The sequence below is a fragment of the Podarcis tiliguerta genome, assembly GCF_965153285.1.
Source record: "Podarcis tiliguerta genome assembly, chromosome: 1".
In the NCBI taxonomy this organism is placed as follows: Eukaryota; Metazoa; Chordata; class Lepidosauria; order Squamata; family Lacertidae; genus Podarcis; species Podarcis tiliguerta.
In genome coordinates, this window is record NC_139534.1 from 68,510,206 (window position 1) to 68,531,738 (window position 21,533).

General features: G+C 42.8%; 2 protein-coding genes across 17 annotated transcripts in view; one reads left to right on the forward strand and one right to left on the reverse strand.

Annotated features, from left to right (window-relative positions):
• Positions 1–600: 600 nt before the first annotated feature.
• EIF4G2 (eukaryotic translation initiation factor 4 gamma 2) overlaps positions 601–21,533 on the reverse strand; it is a 44,578-nt gene continuing 23,645 nt past the window's right edge. The window contains exons 1-22 of one of the 7 annotated variants that reach the window (XM_083418909.1): positions 14,668–14,976; positions 13,056–13,163; positions 12,483–12,548; positions 11,932–12,057; positions 10,093–10,195; positions 8,876–9,007; positions 8,719–8,785; positions 8,477–8,628; positions 8,190–8,300; positions 7,721–7,804; positions 7,534–7,632; positions 6,978–7,119; positions 6,717–6,877; positions 6,053–6,166; positions 5,481–5,606; positions 4,367–4,471; positions 3,962–4,177; positions 2,828–3,086; positions 2,425–2,629; positions 1,993–2,204; positions 1,708–1,829; positions 601–1,415 (exon numbers count right to left, since the gene is read on the reverse strand). In XM_083418909.1, coding sequence (XP_083275035.1) covers positions 1,350–1,415; positions 1,708–1,829; positions 1,993–2,204; positions 2,425–2,629; positions 2,828–3,086; positions 3,962–4,177; positions 4,367–4,471; positions 5,481–5,606; positions 6,053–6,166; positions 6,717–6,877; positions 6,978–7,119; positions 7,534–7,632; positions 7,721–7,804; positions 8,190–8,300; positions 8,477–8,560 — 2,106 coding nt within the window. In that variant the 5' untranslated portion in view covers positions 8,561–8,628; positions 8,719–8,785; positions 8,876–9,007; ... (3 more) ...; positions 13,056–13,163; positions 14,668–14,976 and the 3' untranslated portion in view covers positions 601–1,349. Of the gene's footprint in view, positions 1,416–1,707; positions 1,830–1,992; positions 2,205–2,424; positions 2,630–2,827; positions 3,087–3,961; positions 4,178–4,366; positions 4,472–5,480; positions 5,607–6,052; positions 6,167–6,716; positions 6,878–6,977; positions 7,120–7,533; positions 7,633–7,720; positions 7,805–8,189; positions 8,301–8,476; positions 8,629–8,718; positions 8,786–8,875; positions 9,008–10,092; positions 10,196–11,931; positions 12,058–12,482; positions 12,549–13,055; positions 13,164–14,362; positions 14,476–14,667; positions 14,977–21,533 lie in introns of those variants that run through there. The other 6 variants (XM_083418911.1, XM_083418910.1, XM_083418912.1 and 3 more) reach the window with 6 other exon arrangements.
• LOC310670078 (uncharacterized protein) overlaps positions 14,492–21,533 on the forward strand; it is a gene marked incomplete at its 5' end in the record, with an annotated part of 234,151 nt that continues 227,109 nt past the window's right edge. For all 10 annotated transcript variants that reach the window (XR_014507511.1, XR_014507512.1, XR_014507513.1 and 7 more), the window contains one exon: positions 14,492–14,594. Coding sequence is in view for 4 of the 10 variants with exons in the window: in XM_083424605.1 (XP_083280731.1) it covers positions 14,492–14,594 (103 nt within the window). The remainder of the gene's footprint in view (positions 14,595–21,533) is intronic.

Genomic DNA, 21,533 nt, shown 5'->3' on the forward strand with positions numbered 1-21,533 from the left:
GTATTATTAGCATGTTTTAGACTCCTGGTGATTATTTGCAGTTGCTTTTTATTTTTGTGAAATAAGAAGCTGTTGCTGGATCAGACAATTTTTTTTGTCTTCCAGAATTGTTTCCACCAAGTTAACCAGATGGCTTTGAGCAGCGCCATGATTATTTTCACATTTGTCCCCCAGAAGCTAATATATTGGGAGTTACATGCAGGATAAATCACATGCAGGATAAATCAAATGCTTTTTTAAAGTAAGCTTTTTAAGGTAGTGGCTGTTGCTACAACCTGTGGTATCATGAGGGAATGATCGGGGAATTCTAAGGATATACCTGCATGCTTAATCCCTGCCGGTCCCTCAAACTAATTTTTGGCCAATGTTCTAGAAGCTGCTAGACTCATCAAGAGCTTAATACATGCCACTTGCACTCCACCCCTATAGATTATTCTAAAGCATGCATTATGGCATGCTAGTGCACCCCCCAAAGCATGTTTGTCTTCATTCAGATTACACAAAGATGGGGACCACTCAGAAAGCCTGTCAAGTAATTCCAGCTTCAATATCTATTTTCTTTGTCAAACAAATTTTAAAGAGCAGCCATTTCAACAGATATTCAAGTATCACAATGTTTATTGATAGATACAAGTATATAAAATCAGGGCATGAACATGTCTTGATAAATTAAGTAGACTTAATTTCAATACTATAATAGGGACCAATTCAGTTTCTCACCATTTTATTTCACACCCACAAAGACCACTTCCAAGGGCATTTATCCACCTCTTCAAAATGATCAATTTTGTGCAAGTAAACCATGTTTCTTTTTAAAAAGACTTGTGCACTTGCCCAGGCTCAAAGATATTAAAATCTAGCACATAAAGCCCATTACTAGAGGTAGAAATACAGGCAATATACTATTACGGCAACCACCATCGATTACAGTTAAGGATTCTCTGTAACAACCAAATGGATAATCAAATATTGCAACAACTCAAGTATTACACTGAGCAAAGTGCATTTCTACAGTATTCAGTGTTGCTATTCAGATTTCTAACGAACAGCCTATGGTAACTGGCATCAAAGAAGATCCTTACACAGACTGCTTCTGAACTTATGATGTAATTATTGCATGCTGCTAATACACTGTTATCTAAACATTAAATATACTCTAAAATATTTTTATGGTAGACTATGATTAAGACGTACTACAAAAACCCTTATGCAGAAGCAAGTCCTATTGACCTACTGCTGCTTTAAATATTGTGAAAACATTACAGCGGAATGAGTTTTCGCAGTGGTTAGGTCAAATGCAGTTACATCATAGCAACAGTATGTTTGCACAATTTAAGGCTTTGGCTGGTTTAGTCAGCTTCTTCCTCAGATTCTTCTTCCTCTGCAGTTTCCAGCCAGGTCAGCCACTGGTTTACCTGTAATTAAGCCATTATAACATTAACAGTCAAGAATGACAAATGGTTTATCACATATTCATGGAGACTGGCCCTGCATGTTATTAAATCACCACATACTACAAATCAAAGAAAAGTAAATTTAATCATTTTACCCTTTTAGCTTTATATAAATCAAAATTTTGAATTTGCTGGCAAGGCAGATTCCAATGCCCTCGTTTGCCAGCTTTACAGGGTTCAAATACTTCAAATAAATTCCAACTATAGAACTTATTGTAGCAGCAAATTAAGAGATTACAAAGAGATGGTTTACCTGGAACAAAGCTTTGCCCTTCCCTGGAAACTCTTGAGTAATGTCTTCTTTCCATGCCAGAAAAGCTTCTTCTTCAATGATTTCCATATCATAGAAATGAACAAAGAAGCGCAATAACATGCCTAAAAACAAACCAAGCACAACAATTTTTCTCTGGTTTTGTTAAACACCAATAGTGCAGATTGCAGTGCATATGTTTGCTAGAATTCTCCCCAAACCCTCACATAACAAGATGAGGCTCAAGGGCTTTCTCCTGCATGGAGAAACAGAAGATTGAATTCATACCTTTTGGAAAATTGTTGTTGTAGCAGTGCACTTGGAGCGCATACAGGGCACTCACTTGTAGATCAACATGGTCATGAAGGAACTTCTGCATTACCGGCTTAAAGGAAAGAAGCAGCTGTTTTTCTTGCTCCAACTGCTCTTTAGAAGGAGCAGATGAAGAATCTGGTTCATCATTAGGTGGGTTTACTTCACTAGAAATATACTGCAAGAAACTGAAACAATAGCATACATTTGACTCCTCTGTTTATAGACAACCACTGTCCCTACAAGAAGACATGTACTATATCTCGAAAGACTAACAAGGACTCCTTGATATAAATTATGAATTTAAGAGATTTGTGAACCCCAATATTAACCCCACATATTATAAAGCACACCTACTTAAAGCAAGGACATTCATGGTACAGAACTGCTTTAAGATGTACATCTTACCTGGTCATCAAAATATTAACAAATCCCTTATCTACATGAAGTTTCGGTGAAATGTTGTCTTTAATCCATTTATAGATCGCTTGAGGGGATGGATCCAACTTTATTTGCTTTAAGAGCTCCTTTTCCAGTTTTAGAAGTGGAAACAAGAAGCTAAGTCCTTTCCCTTCCAAGATCTCCAGCATACGATCCTTATTCTGGTCAATCTCTGTAACAAATTATTAAAAAAAAAATCCAAATTAACATTCAGGCTTGTCACCTAACCCAATGTTGTGGCCATCCCTGCTTTTGTTCACAATTTGAAGAGTTAAGTCTTTAATGTGTTATTTTCCAACTTTTTATGTATTAGGCCCAGTTACAGTCTTCAAAAAATAAAAATAAATGAAACAACATTTTGTTCCCTTACCAGGCAGCATCTTCTGCATATTGACTTTGCTCTGTTGGAAGAGTTCTGTTAGCCATTCACGGTCCTGTAGCTTAGCTAACTGCTGAAGGCAAAGCAAGAAGAGGGGGAAATGGGTGCCACTTTCCAATGGTTGAGCTAGTTCTGAGATGCTCACTAGTTCTGAGATTATGGCACGGGCTGCAAACTGTGCTAGATAGGATTTTACCAGAGGGATGTCTACCTCCAGTTTAGGACACTGGTCCAATACATTTAGGAATGCCTGAAAGAAAAAAAAAAGAAAAAATTGTTTGCATTCATTATCTTTTTATTACATGTCCACACGTTAGGGCAGCCAAACAATGTAAACAAAGAACAAGTCTAGAGATCTCAAATATTCAAGTGGGCATCCAGAGCCTGCTACATGCTTCCATCTCCAAGTTCCTACTAGTTTCCAAGCCATTTAAAACCGGGGGGGGGGGGGGCCTTTATTCACATTGGGAGCCAAATGCCATTTTGCCAAAAGGGGAGGGGGAGAAAAAAAAAAACCACGGGCAGGGCTATGGATGTAATTTTTGTATAGCTACACAAAACTCAGGTTTCTGTACACCTCCATTGAGCCAATCTAGAACTATTATGATAATTTAAGGACACAATTCAGCCAGGTATAGAATAGGGCCACTTGGGAAGGTGGTATTTCTGGAGAAGAGCCCCAAAGGCCAGGCTGAGGCCTACAGGGCTGCACTTTCCCCCAGGACCTGAGGTTACAGGGTTGTTCCTGATCCAATCTTTTTATGTCACCTTTTTTTGGAACTGGAAGGACTTTTGTTTATGGCTCTGCCCATTACGCAGTCCACAACAGAATATCCTAGAGAGAGCACAGAGCAGCAGATCTGGACTGGAAGTACTCAAGGAGATGGGCTGTCCATCCCGCTATCAAGGGGGACGTATCATAATCTGCATCAGCCTGCCCAGTAAAGTGAGCAGTGGACAGAACAACCTATCCATGGATCCTCCTTCACTGAAATAAGAGGTCCCACTCAGTTTTAAGACACAGATCACCTATATGAATGGGGAAAAGATGCTTAATCAAATGATTAAAAAACACAATATATATAGAGACTACAAGAGAGCTCAAAATTATTACAAATATAGTACCTGCATGAAGTTGTCACTAGTGGCTATCCCTTCCTGCTTAAGTAAATTGATCAGAGCACTTGCTTTTTCTTTATCTTCATCTGATCGATCCAATGATTGAAGTATTACTTTGCTTAGCATCTCAGGGATAAAGTGTTTTGGCGCCCTCATTTCTCTCACACCATTGACTGCATCGTTGGCATTTCCATTGTTCAGATATTCGGTTACAACAGTTTCCTGAAAGAGAAAAATGCTTGCTCTTAATAATGATAGCATTATTTACTATACTTGTTACCCAAAGATCTCAAAGTGATTTATAACACAGTTAAAAACACAAATAAATCATAAAACAGAACAAAAAGCCCACTCCTTAACAGCCATAGGAAGCTGGAAGCTTCCTGCACAAGAATACTTAGTGAAACTTACTGTCATTTTGAGCAACTCTTCCTTAGAAGGTGGTGGCTTTTTAGTTGTCTTTGCAGGTTTCTCCTGGATAAGTGGTGGATTTGTCTTGAGACCAAGCTGAGGTGGCTTGAAAAGTAAAAAGCCCTCATTAGAAAATTAAACAAGTGACAAAGTGTTATTTACTCAGAAACAATTTAAGTTGCTGGATTCAAACTCTGAATTATTTGGCCACGCAACTCTCAAAACGGACATGGACCCACTAGCAGGGTGTTGTGCTCAAACTTCCTAGAGTATCCACAACAAAGGACCAAAATTCCACAATGAAAGCCAGCACTTTTCCATTAGGCCTAATCACACACGTTCTGTTCAAAAAAATCATTTAAAAGTCACCTTTGGTGGGCAGGGTGCACCCAAGATGGTGTAAAACAGTATGGAAACGTTCCAACACAGGAGCATAACTATTATCTAAGGGGTTGGCCAGCTGCAAACAACAAACTGATCTAGCTTCCCATGGTAGAGGAGGGATGGGGGAAGCCGCTCAAGTTTTTAAAACAAGCTTGGAAATTTACAGCATGGAAACCATGCACACCTCTGTGGCAAAGCGAGTTCCATAATTTAGGGTCACAAGAGAAGTCTCCAAGTTTACTTCAACATAATCCCAAACAAGCAAGCATGGGGAGAAAAGGGTCCTGCTGTAAAAGCTTTTGGTCTTCTGAACATTTAAATACGAGGACAGACTTGCTGAAGACATAAGCTGCAACTCTCTTATGGAGAGTCTTATTCAGGATACTGTGTTCTCAATCCCCACAGACACATTAAAGGTAGTGGGCTGCCAGGTTACTATTAAAATTTCTAATACCTTCATCTTCATCTGGGTGGGTTATATTAAACAGCACACACAATAGTTAAGAAAAGCGATACTCCCCCTGCCATAGCTTAAAAGGCCATAGATTGTTTGTCAAATGCCTGCATGAACAGGAATGTTTTTGCTTGGTGCCTAAAGATATGTAATGAAGGCGCCATGCAAGCCTCCCTGGAGACAGCATTCCACATGCTCCAGGCAAGTGGTCATAATTCTCTAACTTCCCACCCAGCTACAACATTAACCACAGCGGTCATCCATGGGTAACTTTACCTGTCCCAAAGGTGGTGTCTGAGTACGTGGTGGCTGTGCACTGGGAGGAATCATAGTTATCTGGGGCTGAAGCTTTGGCACTTGGTTTTTGTTTATTAGGAAAGATTGAGCAGGCCTCAGGCTAATCTGTGGAGAGAGAGGAGAGGTTAAGAATTCTGTAGCAAGAGTTCTGTTAGTGTTGTAGCGAGAGTTGCACGTTATCCACAAGCATTTAATAAGCCTCAGCAACAGCATGACTAAGTAGGGAACTAGTTTTGAGGGAGGTGCCATTTTACCATGGCCCTTTATGCCCCCAACCATTATCTGAAATTTTCAGTGTACTTCAACTGCTCTTTCTTTATGAACATATTGCCCTCATATCTCATAATCTTGTTCACAGGACACTGGAGACTCCCTGGGGAGGGGAGAAGGAAGAAGAGGAAAAGGGGCAGGCGGAAAGAGAAAAAAGAGAAAAAAGTTAAGAGGCAGAAGTTAGGGAGGGAGTTCCAGCATTGGTCCTCATAATAACGCGTCTTTTTATAATCATCGGGCATTTCATTTAGGACCAAGTCTGTTCAGACTTAAGTGTATACCTCATCTGCATTAAGCTGTCCTTTCTTAGAAAACCGTGGCGGCATATCCTTGGACGACCCTTGTTGTTGGGATAGAAGTCCCTGATTCTGATTATGGTATAGTTGGCTTTGCCCCTGTTTTCAAGGAGAGTGAAAGGGAGATGAAGACCACCACATCCCAGTACTTGCTCTTTTTATATAGTGTTAAGTGTCAAAGTACTTCACGTGCATTCTTTACAACAATACTGTTAAGGTCAGTATTATCTTCGCTATCACGAGATAATAACAATTCATTTCAAAGCAAGGAAGTAATGTATGTTAAGCTACTTTGGACATCATTTTGATAGAGTGAGTATAAATATGTGTGATGCAATGGCTTGCTCAAGCATGGCAGAGGTGAAACACGACCTGGAAACGGTTTGGTTCGCAGCTCAATCTTTACAACCACTAATGCTGATTCATAAGATACAATAGTTACTTCAGACAAATGATGGCAGAATTTTAGTTTTATCAATTGTGGAACAGAAAGCCTTGGAACCTACTACTTAAGTAGGAAAGAATTAATTGTTAAGAGCCTTCTGTGAAGCTTATTTAACATTAAGCAACGTCTTAAATTATTTTTCCTTCTTATCAAGGAATTTGCAAGAATCAGATGGGTAGTATTGCTTTCACTAAGTTCACTTACTGGATTTTTCAAAAAGGATTTGCCTAGTTCTCCAAACTGGGATTGAGCAGGGGCCATGAGGTGTCCCCCATGGCCATTGAAAAGTTGATTTGACCGATGTCGCCCCATGGTGGGTGAAAATCTATCTTGAATAACTCCTGGACCAGTACCAATTCCGCTACCTGTTTAATAAAAACAAAGAAACAATCAGCCTACAGTATCTTAACATAGCTATATAAAGTGCATTGAAAAGATATTATTTCCTAAAGTTGAAGGAATTACCAGGCATTTGTCCAAACATATCAGCAAGCCCTCCAAGTGGATCCCTGTCAAGTTTCATCCTGGGTGGCATGAACGGTCCCTCCAGAAAGAAGTCACTTCTCATCCCTTGAGACATAGGAGGAGGAATAAAAACTCCCAGATCCTTAAAAACAAAATGTTAAATTGTGTAATTAAGTTAAAACAGGAGATCCCAAGTCTATGATAAGTAGATACCCACTGGGATAGATCCAGATATAAGCCCATGTAATAAAGGCTCATAGAAGCAAACCTCCCTCCCTCTCCTCACTGTGGCCGGTAACCCACCACCCCAAAGGTCAAGTAACCCCAGCCGAATGGGGTGACACAGCACAGCTGGTTCCCAGTAGCTGAGTGGGGACAACTAGAGCGTGAGCTCTGCCCATGGAATCAGTTTTCGTCTGATTTTCAGGTAATACCCCCCCACCGTCCCGTTCCCAATACCACAGCTCATCCTATTCAGCAGGGTTCCTCAACCAGACAGCAGCATGTCTGTTGAGCCACATACCTAAATACAGCATTTGCCTAGATAAATACGTACTTTCACTGCATCTTGACGGATTTGATTGATAGTCTTTGGTCCATTGTCAAGAAAAGCTTTGCGAGGAATCCAACGGTGTTCTCTCAACTCCACAGTATCCTTAAATAATAAAGAAACAGAATATTAAGTTCAAGGATATATGCCAAAAATACATAACCTGCCAAAATAAACAATTTTATGCTCTTACCTGCAGCAGGAAACGAATCCTTGCCGGCAATTCCTTACTCATCATCAAGGAGCGCATACGGGCAAAGTACTGATCCATTAAGGACTGTTGAGAGAAATTTGCAATGTGTATTCAAGTGAAGGGCTTACAACATACATCATCAGAAGCAAGCTTCTTTAAAATTTATAGAGAGATTGGAACCAGAACATTCTACGTACAAGTCTAAATAAGACCAGAGGAAAGGTCTTGGTTCTGGCCTTCAATTTTTCCTAGTTAACAGTCCTGCTGTAAAGCAGTTATTTACTACTGAACGTTTTACAGTGCAAGTTCATCAATGTCTACTCCAGACTTACATAGCAATACTTCTGTATAAAATAATAAGCTGCCATAAATAAAATACAGCACACAAAACCATTATACTGTTTCCTAAGAGCATAAACATAAAAACTACAAGACAGCAACAAACCTACGCAATTTAGGCAATGCTTACCTTGGCTTTTGCATGGTCTAGTCTAGGTCCTACTGTCCTCATTATCTGACAGAGGCACTCCAAATCCTCTCCCATATCCTTGAGTTGGACTCTCTTCTTCTTTTCCAAAAGCTGAATTTTTAAAAGCAAAAAAATTAAAACTGCACCTACTAACTCGTTTTTTGTTACCATTTCAGTACATGTCACATAAAATCTCACTAAACTAAATATCAATGTAATACGTTGCCAGTTATTCTTCCACATATAATTAGAATTTTCTGCCTAAATGAAGAAAAAGCACCACTTACTGTTTTGATGCACTTATGAAGGATAGATTCATGAATAAGATCAAGCTTGCCAAGTTCTCCAATGAATTTGATGTTTCCCAGCATCTTGATCTTAGCAATGGCTCTCTGTTCCTCCTCCTCGGGGAGGAGGGGGGCATCATGCTTATCATAGACTTTAAAAAAGAGAGATAAAAGATGTTGTTCTGTTTGTATAACATATGAAGCAAAACAGGAATTACATTAAAATTATTTTGAAGTCTTACTATCAACATTTCTGGTGCGGTTTTCAAATTCATCCTGAAGTTTAGAAATTAAGAGGCGTCTGAATGTCTAGAAATAAAAAGACAGTAATTTAACACCTTGTAGTTACACAAAACTAATTCTCACATTGGCATTAGTCTGACAGACGTTTGTACTCACTGTGCTTTGCTTCTGTCCTGGATGACACTCTGCTGATGGGCCATCAAAGTTGGGTGCATCTTCTGCCAGTCGCAGACATAGTTGAGCATATAGCGAGCTATATTTTGGCTCTTCAAGGGCTTTGTCTACAATCTAGAGAAAAAGGCTTTCCTGAATTATTTGGAAGAACCAGAGTATAAATAACTCTTCAGCAGCAAATCCCATGTTGCTTCATTTGTGCATGATATGCTAAGTGCACAGCTGCAGGTTCAACACCACCCTTTCCCTACCCCCTTCCAATGTTAGCAATCAGTGCAATGCAAGCATATTGGCTATTCACTAAATTCCGAGACACAAGGCTTACTTTTATGTGACTGTAGCACACACCCATAGATACCCTAACTCTGGGATCCCACAATGAGTAAGAGAAGCAAAGAGCTGGCTTTTATTTGACTGGTTGCCAGACTGCCTTAGCAGTGCCCCATACTAGGCAAATTATTTTGTTGTTTCTTAACTGGCGAGGATAGTTGTGGGATACCAGATAACCATACTCTTGCCTCCCCCTCCATCCAATGTTGTCATAGAACTGGATGCAGAGGTTGGGATATTGCTGTGGAGCTACACTCATTGCTCCAATACAGTGCCTCAAGATGTAAGATAATGCAATGATAAAAACCTGAAAATTTTTGTTCCCAAGAACTAAAATTGTTTACAATAGTATTTCATCTCAAATAGTTATAAAAGGGTTATAACCATTTTCTGTTTATGCAAGTCAAAGTACAAACTAATCTGGTTTACTTAAGTCTCTTCTATGAGTGGTCACAAGGATCATTGTATCAGCTCATGAAAATGCAACACTACTTGCTAAGTGAAGAAAGGTTGCAAGCACAGAGAAACACAGTGGTTGCTCAGACAACCACTGACCAGACCCAAAGTTGCTGTTTGTAGAAATTTAATTTGGGGTGTAGTTCCTCTTTACAACAACTTTATTTCACAACAGAAGCATAATTGGATTGGATGAAAAGGTCTGTGATGTTTGAGTCCTCCTGCTATCCCCTTTAATGGACATTAGATAAGGGACTCTATCCAATCTGGATCAAGCGAGGAACAGTGCTAAAGCTGTTCTAGATGTGTAACTTTCAAGCTTGTCCCCCCCCCCCGACGTTACACCTGCATTATATGGTAAAACAATTACTTTTTTTAATCATAACTTTTTAAATAAGTGTATATTCACTTACCAGCAGTATGATCCCCTTTAGGATGAGCTTAGACTCTACACCCACATTGAGGAGCTCAAGGCATAGCTTGTCAAACTTTTCAGGAGTAAGCTTATTTAATATGCTGAAAGGAAACAAAACAAGGAAACTGTATAAGCATCTCTGAAGAATCCCTTTTTTAATAGCTTTGTCTATTATAAAGGTAAAGGGACCCCTGACCATTAGGTCCAGTCGTGACCGACTCTGGGGTTGCAGCGCTCATCTCGCTTTATTGGCCGAGGGAGCCGGCGTACAGCTTCCGGGTCATGTGGCCAGCATGACTAAGCCGCTTTTGGCGAACCAGAGCAGCGCACGGAAACGGCGTTTACCTTCCCGGGGTTTACCTATTTATCTACTTGCATTTTGACGTGCTTTCAAACTGCTAGGTTGGCAGGAGCTGGGACCGAACAATGGGAGCTCACCCTGTTGCGGGGATTTGAACCACCGACCTTTTGATCGGCAAGTCCTAGGCTCTGTGGTTTAACCCACGGCACCACCCACGTCCCTTCTGTCTATTATAGGTGGCTTTAAAAAATGTTTAGGAATCCATAGCCAGTACTAGCTTTTCCTAACAGTTTGTGTTCCAATGCAATTTTTGCAGGAAAACTAAGTAGATTACAGTTCAACTTCTGTGAAGGAACATGAGTATTGCTGGTCCTACCCCATGGTAGGACAGGCTGAGGACAGCGAAGGATATAAGAAAACTAAGTTACAAAGATACTGAAGCAAGGGAGTATAGCAGATAAGAAAACCAAAACTATAGTAAGGACAGATGAATATAGCTTGAAACAAGCAAGAGACGACTTGGGCAAACCTTCACAACATTTAAAGCCAGGAAATATGCTAAGGGCAGGAGGAAAAGAATTAGATCAAAAGATAGGGGCTGGAATTCAATGCCACATGCTCACAATCCCCCTCTCCCTCCTGTGCACTGTTCTAGAGTTTGTTCCAACCCATGTCTCAATTTTCAGAGCCCAGTGGGCATGCAGACAAATGAGAAATGAGAAAACCCCATTGCAAAAGCACAAGTGTTTGCAAAAGGCCTTCACTGACAGGCCTGGTTAGGTGAATCCCACCATGGGTAGTCAGAAGTAGGTGATGGCAGTTCTCTGAACGGTAAGATAGGAGGCACATCCCTTGCTTTGTGTGCCTGACAGGTGGGGTACCTGTCAAAACTCTAGGCTAGCTTTAATTTTTTTAGATGGGTCTCGGCGCAGGTACAGAATGCATTTAATAGACCGCACAAAGGTCATGCAGAAGAAGCAATAATCTAAATAAACCATGGGTGGCAGAGACATGAAACTACTAAATGCAAGTGCCAAGGAGAATGTGGGACTGGGGCAAAACTGGAAGATTAAGTCTGGCACAGTATGGGCAACCTCAAGGTGTGCAGCTTTCAGAACTATGGGCTAGGATGCCTGAAGGCACAACAATTTTAGATCTAGGGCCTACACCATGCCAACACATGCTGTTTTTACCCACCAACCTGACCCTAAACCAGCAGCAGCTCAGTAAAAGCTTTCTAGTGTTGCTTTCTGCCTGAAACTGAGTGTCAAGAAGATTGTCAAGCATCCTAGGAGGTCACTCAAGATCGGCTGCATTCACCTTGGTGGGTCATAACTTGGGCATGCCTGATCCAAGTGTCCAACAGGGAATACTGCCAGTAATTGCTGCAGGATTGTGATCTAACCAAATATGGTTTAAAACAAATGGCCAAAAAAAGCAGCACATCGGGAAGTGCATTTCACATATTGATCTGTAGCTATCAGCCGATTCTTGGCCATAGGCTTCTACTCACAGTTCCTTTTTCTCAGAACTTACCCTCTTACTTTCCTGAAGATTGCATCGTGTCTTTCTTTGTCATTTGCGGAGTCGTCATCTCGTCTAGTGCTTCGTGAAGGAATCCATTTCTGAGCGTTTTGCCCTGGGGTTTTCCCCAGGAACTCGCTTTATTTTGTAAACAAAAGAATCAAAGGTTAGAACTCATATGTTCCCGTGTTAATTCAGGACACTTAAGTTCAACTTAAAACTACAATCCACCAAGACCAGCTTTCAAGACTGGATGACATTTCTACCACTCCCTTTTCCTTCTTTTTTACTCCACCTTCTTCAGCAGCATGGATCTCACAAGTAACATATCAACAGATGTGGAACGGAAGTATCATTTGAATAATTCCTGGTTTAAGTTTTTCTGGTGATTGCTACACTGATTCGTTTTCTTTCCAATTTACCACTCAACCAGACTGAGAAATTAACAGCTTTGCAAACTAAACCTTATGTTTCAACTTTTCTTCAATATCCCCAAATGTAGTTTCTCATTCATTTCATGAAACCACAGCCAAGGTAATATTCAAAATACTAAGCTGACATACCTGTTGCCGGCAGTCTTGGGATAGTGCTGAGGTGCACCCCTACCTCCTCCTCCGCCCGAAGAAGCACTATTAGAAACAAAGTCCCCAACGTTTGACAGTTAGTTATGAGTTGTTTTGCAACAAAAGCAACTTGAATTAGATTAGTATTTCAGAATCCAACCAACCCAAGGAGTTTTTCAGCAGTGGGACTAGTGTAGGGGAAGAAACATCTTGCTCAGTGGCTTGGGCACAGTACTATTTTCTTGTGCCCCTTTGTATGGTTTTCTGACAGTTATATCCATGTGAGTTGTGGGCTACAGGTCTTGCCTATCTTGATTACACTATTAACAGGGGAGGAAAGGAGTAACCCTGTTGACAAACAAGCTGGCTGCTATTCCCCATGCCCTACAGACTCCCTTGTATAAGGCCCTGAATGGTTCAGTTGCACTAGTGTAATACCACTACTTGCCATGTACGTTTGACTGCACTGTTTGCTTCCAACTGCAGATCAAGGTTGTTAAATAACAGAAGGCATTAACAATTAAGCTGCTTTGCTTTTCCATCTACTTCACCATAAAATCTAGTTTTACATACCTGAAACGAGAAGCACCCCCTTCTGCAATCGCACTCTCCACTTTGGCGGCTTGACAATGAAGAATCTTCAAAAGAATAATAAATTGACAGGATAGGGAAAAACAAAACCTAGGAGACAATCAAAGTTTACATTGTAAGTTTCTGATTACCAAAGTCTCACTAGCAAAACAAAAACGATTAAGAGTTAAAGCCCAAAGCTGCAATCCTAACTCCACTTACCTGGGAGTAAGTCACATTGAATTCAACAGGGCTTACTTCTGAACAGACATGTCTAAGACTGCAATATAAATCAATATACTGTATTGTCAATAACTTAGATCTCTCATCTACTCTGATTAATTTCCTAGAATGTTACTGCCTGCCCATCTATATTTTGCACACAACATTAATTCAAAACAAAGTCTGCATTATAAATCTCTTCAAAATCCAGGAATCTCGATAAGTGACACACAAAAACTACATATTGTATTTTAATTTTTAATACCCTGTATTGTAGCCTTATGAGAACCAAGCATCAAGTCTGTCTACAGAGGATATGTTTAATATGAACGGTTTAAACTTAAAAGAGGAGAAACTAACAGACAACAGGTCATAAAACCTCTCCCCCCCCCCCAAGAGAATGGAAACCATTGTAGACACTCTCAAACGGAGCTCCTTTGCTACACCTAGCATTAGGCTCTCCGCCCTGCATAGCCCCATCTGGCTTCCAGGAGGCTTACTCCCGAGTAAAGCCGAGATCGGAGCCTTCATTCATGTAGCGCCACATCAGCGCCACACGTGGCTCCCATCCTCCCAAGGCAGCGGCCTAGCCTTAAAACCGCGTGCGAGGGAGGCGAGACCAGACGGCATGGCTACTGCCAAACAAAAGGCTGCGGAAGCGGCCCACCCACTCGATCCCCCAACAGGCACGAGCCCGCCCCAACCCCCGTCCTCCCCAACCCACCCCCGGCCTTTCCCTCCCCGCGGGCCGCAGGGCACCGCCCGTTTGCAGGCTCGGCGCCCATCCGGAGACTAGGCCCGCTCTTTGTTCTCGGCGGCCAGACATAACCCGACCGGCGGCCAGCCGCCGCGCTGACTGAGCCCAAAAGGGCGGGGGACGGGGCTTTTCCCGGGCAGCAGGAGATGGAGACACGTATTAAGATGAGGGGGCCGCCGGGTGGGGCTGGCGGCGGCGTTTCTCCCAGTCCCACAGAACAGGAGGGGGGGGGTCTCCGAAAATGAACCACCAGAGGTACTACTCTCCCTCTTGCCCTTCTGCAGCGCATGACTAGGTTAGGAAGAGACACCGCAGCACATCTGCGTCGCACCTTCATCATGCGACGCCGGCTGCTCTCAGACAAAGGCAAGGCCTTCCCAGACGCCGGCTGAGGGAACCGGGATCCCGGCGGCGGCCGCCATTTTGCGCCTCAGAGCGAACGTGCAGCAGCGAGGACAAGATGGCGGCCGTTTTAGGCAGCGGCCATTTTGCGTGTCGGCAGCCTGGTCCCGGCAGCGTTCCTCGTTTCCCCACCCGCAATACCGGCGCCGGAGCGCTCCTAGGTACCAGCAGAGAGGGCTCCGCCGCCGCCCGCCCGCAACCCATCACCTTAACCGACAACAGAGATCCCCTCACCTTCCCTAGAGTCTCGTCAGCGTCCCCAGGACCGGCGGCGGCGAGGGCTGGGGAGAGGCGAGAGAAGGGAGGGGGAGAGGGAGCCGGGGATCGGGGCTGGGGTAGGGAGGGGGGGAGAGCGTAAATGGCAGGACGGGCCTCCGAGTCACCACAGCAGCCACCGAGCGCTTCCCTCCGTCACCTCCATAGAGATCGGACCAACTCACCGCCGCTTCTAGCGGGTACTGAGACAGCCCCACTAACTTTATTACACAGCGCGCAGCCAAACCCTCCTTAGCATGCCGGCTACCAATCGCCGAGGGAGACTCTACCAAGGCAGCCAATCACAAGGAGAGAAAGGGGCGGGCACAGAGCTGAGGAGGCGGACGAGGTACGGTTGGTTGACGCGAAGCAGCGCCGCAGTGCAGCACCACATTCACAAAGACGGGCACAGTCTCGAGTTAGCGTAGAAAACAACCTCGGGTGGCAGGTTGCGCAAATGGCGCACCGGGTCAATTGGGGCAGCCTGGATGCCTTTCTTCCCCTTCCCCATCACCGCGTTTCCTCCAGTAACAGAAACTGGGAGGGAGAGGCAGTTATGCCCGTTTCTGGCAAGCAGCCCGGCTATTTTCTCATTGTATCCCAGCCTCCCCGCCCGTATCCTGCGTCCAGTGCTACGGAGATTTCCCTGAATGTGGTTTTCTGGCAAAACCGCCGCATGGCTTTGTTCTGATGCCTAAGAACTGCAGGATTAAGGCACTACATTAGGAAGTAGCAGTGATTGGTCATGTGCATGACCCGTGTCTGAAAATTAACCGTGGTCCGATGCTAATTCACAAGGATAGGTGAACATGGTGTGGGGGCATTTTCAGAACAATGTGAGTGTACCAGCGTTGAAGATCTGAAAGCTATCCTTGCTCTGTTTAGTACATCCTTCTGTGCCCAGTATCTGTAGTCATCGAAACTTATTTCATAGGGTTGAGCTGATGAACAGCATTCTAGAAAAAGTGCTCAAGGCTCCAGCTTTTGGCTCTTACTGCAAGTGCACTTAATAATGTATGAGCTTAGAAAAAAATAATAATTTTAGCAAGGCTGTGCATCTATATTGGGCTCACTATCAAGGTGTTGAAAATGCCACAGGGTTTATTACTGCCTGCTACCTATCCCATCTCCCACAAAATGGAAGCATTTTGAAAGGGAAATAAATAATAAACCCCAACTTCGTATGCTATGTTTTAAAGGCAACATTTTGATTTTTAAAAATAAATAAATGTTGAATTGTACTATATGAACATAGGTAGAGTGGTACCTTGGGTTACATACGCCTCAGGTTACATACGCTTCAGGTTACATACACTTCAGGTTACAGACTCCGCTAACCCAGAAATAGTGCTTCAGGTTAAGAACTTTGCTTCAGGATAGGAACAGAAGTCGGGCTCCGGCGGCGCAGCGGCAGCGGGAGGCCCCATTAGCTAAAGTGGTGCTTCAGGTTAAGAACAGTTTCAGGTTAAGAGCAGACCTCTGGAACGAATTAAGTACTTAACCCGAGGTACTACTGTATTCCTGACAGAAAATTGCAATATCTTATCCTTTATAAAGTGACAATACATATTCAGTATAGATTAAAATTATTGGTGATGTTCTCCTAACCATAGTTACACAATGATCCAAAACTTGTGCAATATTAGATGAATTCACTGCTCATGTGACTCAAGAAGACATGAATCTAAATGTCTAACACATTCCGGTAAATTGCAGTTGCGAAACAGATTTCCATTTTGTAACACAGTGCAGAGTGTCTTGTAGAAAACTTGTTCAGGTTCTAGAGTGTAAGGATGTTAAATACACTAGAATGCCCATGCAAAGAGTAGAAATAAGATATTCCTCTAGGGTTTTGTATAACTCAGTAGCTAAAGATACGTCTATGATATCTCAAAAGCTGTTCGCTTAAGGGAGCATTGATGGTCTAGGATGGCTGGTGGCTCCTAGCTATAGCTTGCACCCTACCTGCTGGTATGCTCCCGCTTGCCAGCTTCCCATAAGCATCTGGTTGGTCACTGCGATGTTGGAGTAGATGGGTCTTTGGCCTGATCTAGAAGGGCTTCTATTATGCTTTTATGTTAACTAGAGAGAAATGTAGTTGTTATGTATTGAAGTTCTCACCCTGGCCACCAGTGTATGTAGTTTTCACTCAGGTCCACGTCAGTTATTTTAGGGGGGAAACCCTGGGTTGTTGTTGCTACATTGTTGACAGCTGGCTGCCTATAAAAGCAGGCCGGCTGAGCTGTTTGCTGTTCAGTTCTGTCCAGCTTATAAATAAAGAGCTGCTTTGGAAGAATCGCTGTGTCGTCTGCTATGTCTACCCACTATTCAACAGTAGTCATCAAAGAAGTAGAAATATGAGATTTTGCAGTTGGCCAGCAAGAAGCTGAGGGCACCTGTTTGCTTCTGGGGATTTTGCTTTAAATGTTAGCATTGGTTGTCTGATGGACTATCTATTCTCCTATGCTCTGTTTGTAAACATCATAAGTCAGGACTCTTTCCGTCACAAGAAAAGTATCTTTTAAGAAGTTCTCTCTCAAAATTTACCACCATTTGGAGTAGTGTGGTATACCATACAAAATATTTGTTGTTCACTTGCCTTGCCACCTCTTTCTTCTTTACTCCTTTAGGGGAAAGAGGTAATGTACTCCCACAGGATTCATGTAAATGTCACGAGCACACTATCAAGCAACATGAAGGCTACATTACTTGCCCCTTGCTCCTTGGAATATGGTTTGCTGTATATGCTTAGATATCATTCTATTAGCTCCTGGATAAGTAGAAATAAAGCACTTTTCATATGACTCAGCAATGGTGGGTGAACACCTACACCATCAAAATCTCTATACAACCTCCATTTGATATGCTTCCCTTACAAAATTTACCTACTTTACACACTCTGCTTTAAACAGTCCAGAAGTAGCCTAGATACAGAAATATAAGGTAAAGAGGAGGTTGAGAGGAGATATGATAGCCACCTTGAAAAACTAAAGAGCTGTTACAGGGAAGATGGAGCAAGCTTGTTTCTCCTGCTCCAGAGGCTGGTACCCAAACCAATGGATTCAAGTTACAAGAAAGGAGATTCCAACTAAACATCAGGAAGAACTTGATGACAGTAAGATCTGTTTGACAGTGGAATAGACACCAGTGAGAGGTGGTGGCCTCTCCTTTCTCGAAGGATTTCGAGAAAGGATTTCGCGGCAGCTAAAAAAGCCAATGCAATTCTGGGCTGCATCAATAGGAGTATAGCATCTAGATCGAGGGAAGTTATAGTGCCACTGTATTCTGCTCTGGTCAGACCTCACCTGGAGTACTGTGTCCAGTTCTGGGCACCACAGTTCAAGAAGGACACTGACAAACTAGAACGTGTACAGAGGAGGGCAACCAAAATGGTCAAAGGCCTGGAAACAATGCCTTATGAGGATCGGCTAAGGGAGCTGGGCATGTTTAGCCTGGAGAAGAGGAGGTTAAGGGGTGATATGATAGCCATGTTCAAATATATAAAAGGATGTCACATAGAGGAGGGAGAAAGGTTGTTTTCTGCTGCTCCAGAGAAGCGGACACGGAGCAATGGATACAAACTACAAGAAAGAAGATTCCACCTAAACATTAGGAAGAACTTCCTGACAGTAAGAGCTGTTCGACAGTGGAATTTGCTGCCAAGGAGTGTGGTGGAGTCTCCTTCTTTGGAGGTCTTTAAGCAGAGGCTTGACAACCATATGTCAGGAGTGCTCTGATGGTGTTTCCTGCTTGGCAGGGGGTTGGACTCGATGACCCTTGTGGTCTCTTCCAACTCTATGATTCTATGATTCTATGATTTTAAACAGGCTGAATGGCCATCTGCCATGTATTATCTAGTTGAGATTCCTGCATTTCAAGGAGTTGGACTAGATGACCCTTGGGGTTCCTTCCAACTCTACAATTCTATGAGTCTCTTGAGATTTTCAAAATTTTGATGGCTGGAACAGACTTTAAGATAGTTTTCAGATGATATTGTTGGCCTAAAGCTATATAAGCACTAATGTGTGTATGTGTGTTTAACTTGAATGCCACCCTTCATCTGAAGATCACAGAGTGGTTCACAACAGAAAAATACAAAAGGAGAACACAACATACATAACGAAACAAAAACAAACCAATAGTTCCCCCCTGCCCTAACACATTTAAAAGGCCATAGAAAGTTAATCAGCCAAAGGCTTGGTTATAAAGAAATGTTTTCACCTGGTGCCTAAAGACATGTAATGAAGGCGCCAGGCGAGCCTCCCTAGGGAAAGCATTCCACAAACGGGGAGCCACTACAGAAAAGGCCTGTTCTTGTGTTGCCACCCTCCAGACCTCTCGTGGAGGAGGCGTACAAAGAAGGGCCTCATGGCATTGATGCCCTGTTAAATTGTGCAATAAATATTTCCATGTGATGGATCAGCTTCTCCCAAAGAGAAAAGTTCCGCTACATAAACATAAAACAAGGCACCTCCTAGCATAGTTCTTGCTATAGCCAGCATTGCTTCAACTACTGATCCAGGGAGGGAAGTCACTATCCCCCCAATTTAAGTGCTCCTGTCAGTTGATTCTTTGGGGAGAAACTTCATCTGCCTGTCCTGTGCCCTACTACTTCTCTGCTGACACAGAGAGGGTTGAAAACTCTTGAAACTGGCAATCAGTTTGCTAATTTCGCTTTGCCTTTACATGGAAGACGCCTCCTTGTAAAGGCAGAGTGGCAAGCCATGCTTCACCCCGCCCCCAAAGTGATGTTATCTGCTCAGCTTGAGACATTATATTTTAAAGCAAACTGACATTTTTGTTCACCTTCATTGCTGCAGTGTAGGCCTTCAAGGAAATTTTGCCTTGAAGCTATAGCACAGGCACCCCCAAACTCGGCCCTCCAGATGTTTTGGGACTACAACTCCCATCATCCGTAGCTAACAGGACCAGTGGTCAGGGATGATGGGAATTGTAGTCCCAAAACATCTGGAGGGCTGAGTTTGGGGATGCCTGCTATAGCAGGACTCACTGCAGCATATCCATGGGGCTACGTTCTAGAACTGCAATGGTTGAGAGCTGTCCAGGTAATGGAAATGTGTGGGGTTACATACTATATAACCAAACATTCTTAAGACCCAGAACAGGTGAAATAGTAATACTGTTCCTAGCATCTTAGATTTGGGTTGGGGAAGGTAGGGCAATCACACTACAGCTGTGACAAAAGTTCAACTACAGAGGTACCTCGGGTTAAGTACTTAATTCGTTCCGGAGGTTCGTTCTTAACCTGAATCTGTTCTTAAACTGAAGCACCACTTTAGCTAATGGGGCCTCCTGCTGCTGCCGCGCCACCAGAGCACAATTTCTGTTCTCATCCTGGAGCAAAGTTCTTAACCCGAGGTACTATTTCTGGGTTAGCGGAGTTTGTAACCTGAAGCATATGTAACCTGAAGCGTATGTAACCTGAGGTACCACTGTATTGCTACAAGCAAGCACTCAGAATAGTAAGCACCTGGGCAGAGGGGAAACAGAAATGCAGTAAGAATAGGTAAGTAGTACCCATATTGGAGAAAAGAGCTAGTGTGGAAACACCCTTAGTACAATAACCAGCCCAGGAGCAAGATCGTCCACATATTACAATGAAGGCTCTAATACTAAACACATTTACTAGGAAGTAAACCTGAGCACAATGAGACTTGACACTATTAACAAGCTTAGGCTTGCACAGCAGATCACATAATATTCTAAAGACTGACTCATGCCATCTATGGCTGGAAAAAACATGATGCTGTATGCCAGGAGATCTTCCGTTTCTATCATAGTTCCTAAAATGTGGCTGACGTGACAGACTGGATCCCACCCACCCCTTAAAGTCAAAGTGAATTACTTTCTAAAAGCCAGCATCTAATTCCAAATACATGACACACTGCTGAAGAATGGAAAATAGGACTCTGGCAAAACCATAAAACCTTAGCAATATCATAGAAATCCTATACAGTATGCATGAGAAACTGTATATGGAAGAGTTGGCAGGATTCAGGTGAACTTGATTATTAAAGTCTGCACCACCAATGTGCACCATGAAAGCAGACATCCCATCAATGTGGTCCTTCACTGACGCAAGAGTAGGACGCTAAGGGAAGAGCTATGTAGGCCTTAGTAAAGAGTTCAGAAAAGTTTTAAGTTTTATTAGGCATGTTGAACCTGTAAATATTCGGATGTTGGTTACTCTAACCCCTGTCAGCCACAGCATAGCCGGTAGTCAGGGATTTGTAGTTCAATAACATCTGGAGGACCACAAGTTCCTCATCTCTGATGGAGCACATGGGAAAGGGTACCTGTGTGGAATAAAACTAAAAAGAAAAGGCCCCAGTGCTCACAATGAAACACTCTGTATTGTTGCTCAATATTGTTGCATGTCACCTCAGTCTCCAAGTGGTGTGAAATTCCAAGGGTTCCAGGCGCTTATTGAGAGTTTATGTTTCCTTTTGGGAATGAGGAACAGTGGAGATGGTGGTGTCTTTCTGCATCCAACTTCTAACTCATAATGCTTTTCCTGGCCTCTCTACTCGAGCTTTATCTGTTGAGGGAGGGGCCTGCACCCATTTGCCATCTCACACCGAACCTACTTTGGAGCAAAACACTCTTACTAGGAGCTTGAAAACCTTGTGAGTTGATTAGATTTTAAGGAAGTCAAGAACTAGCTTGAAAAAATAGAGCAATTTAATAATAATAAAAATTCTCTCCACATCTATAAAACACTTCTTGAACAATTCAACACAGATGTGGAGAGAAAGGGGGGACAGACCAAGAAGTGTTTTATTCCAAAACAAACTAAACTACTATAAAGAGTATTGCATCAGTGA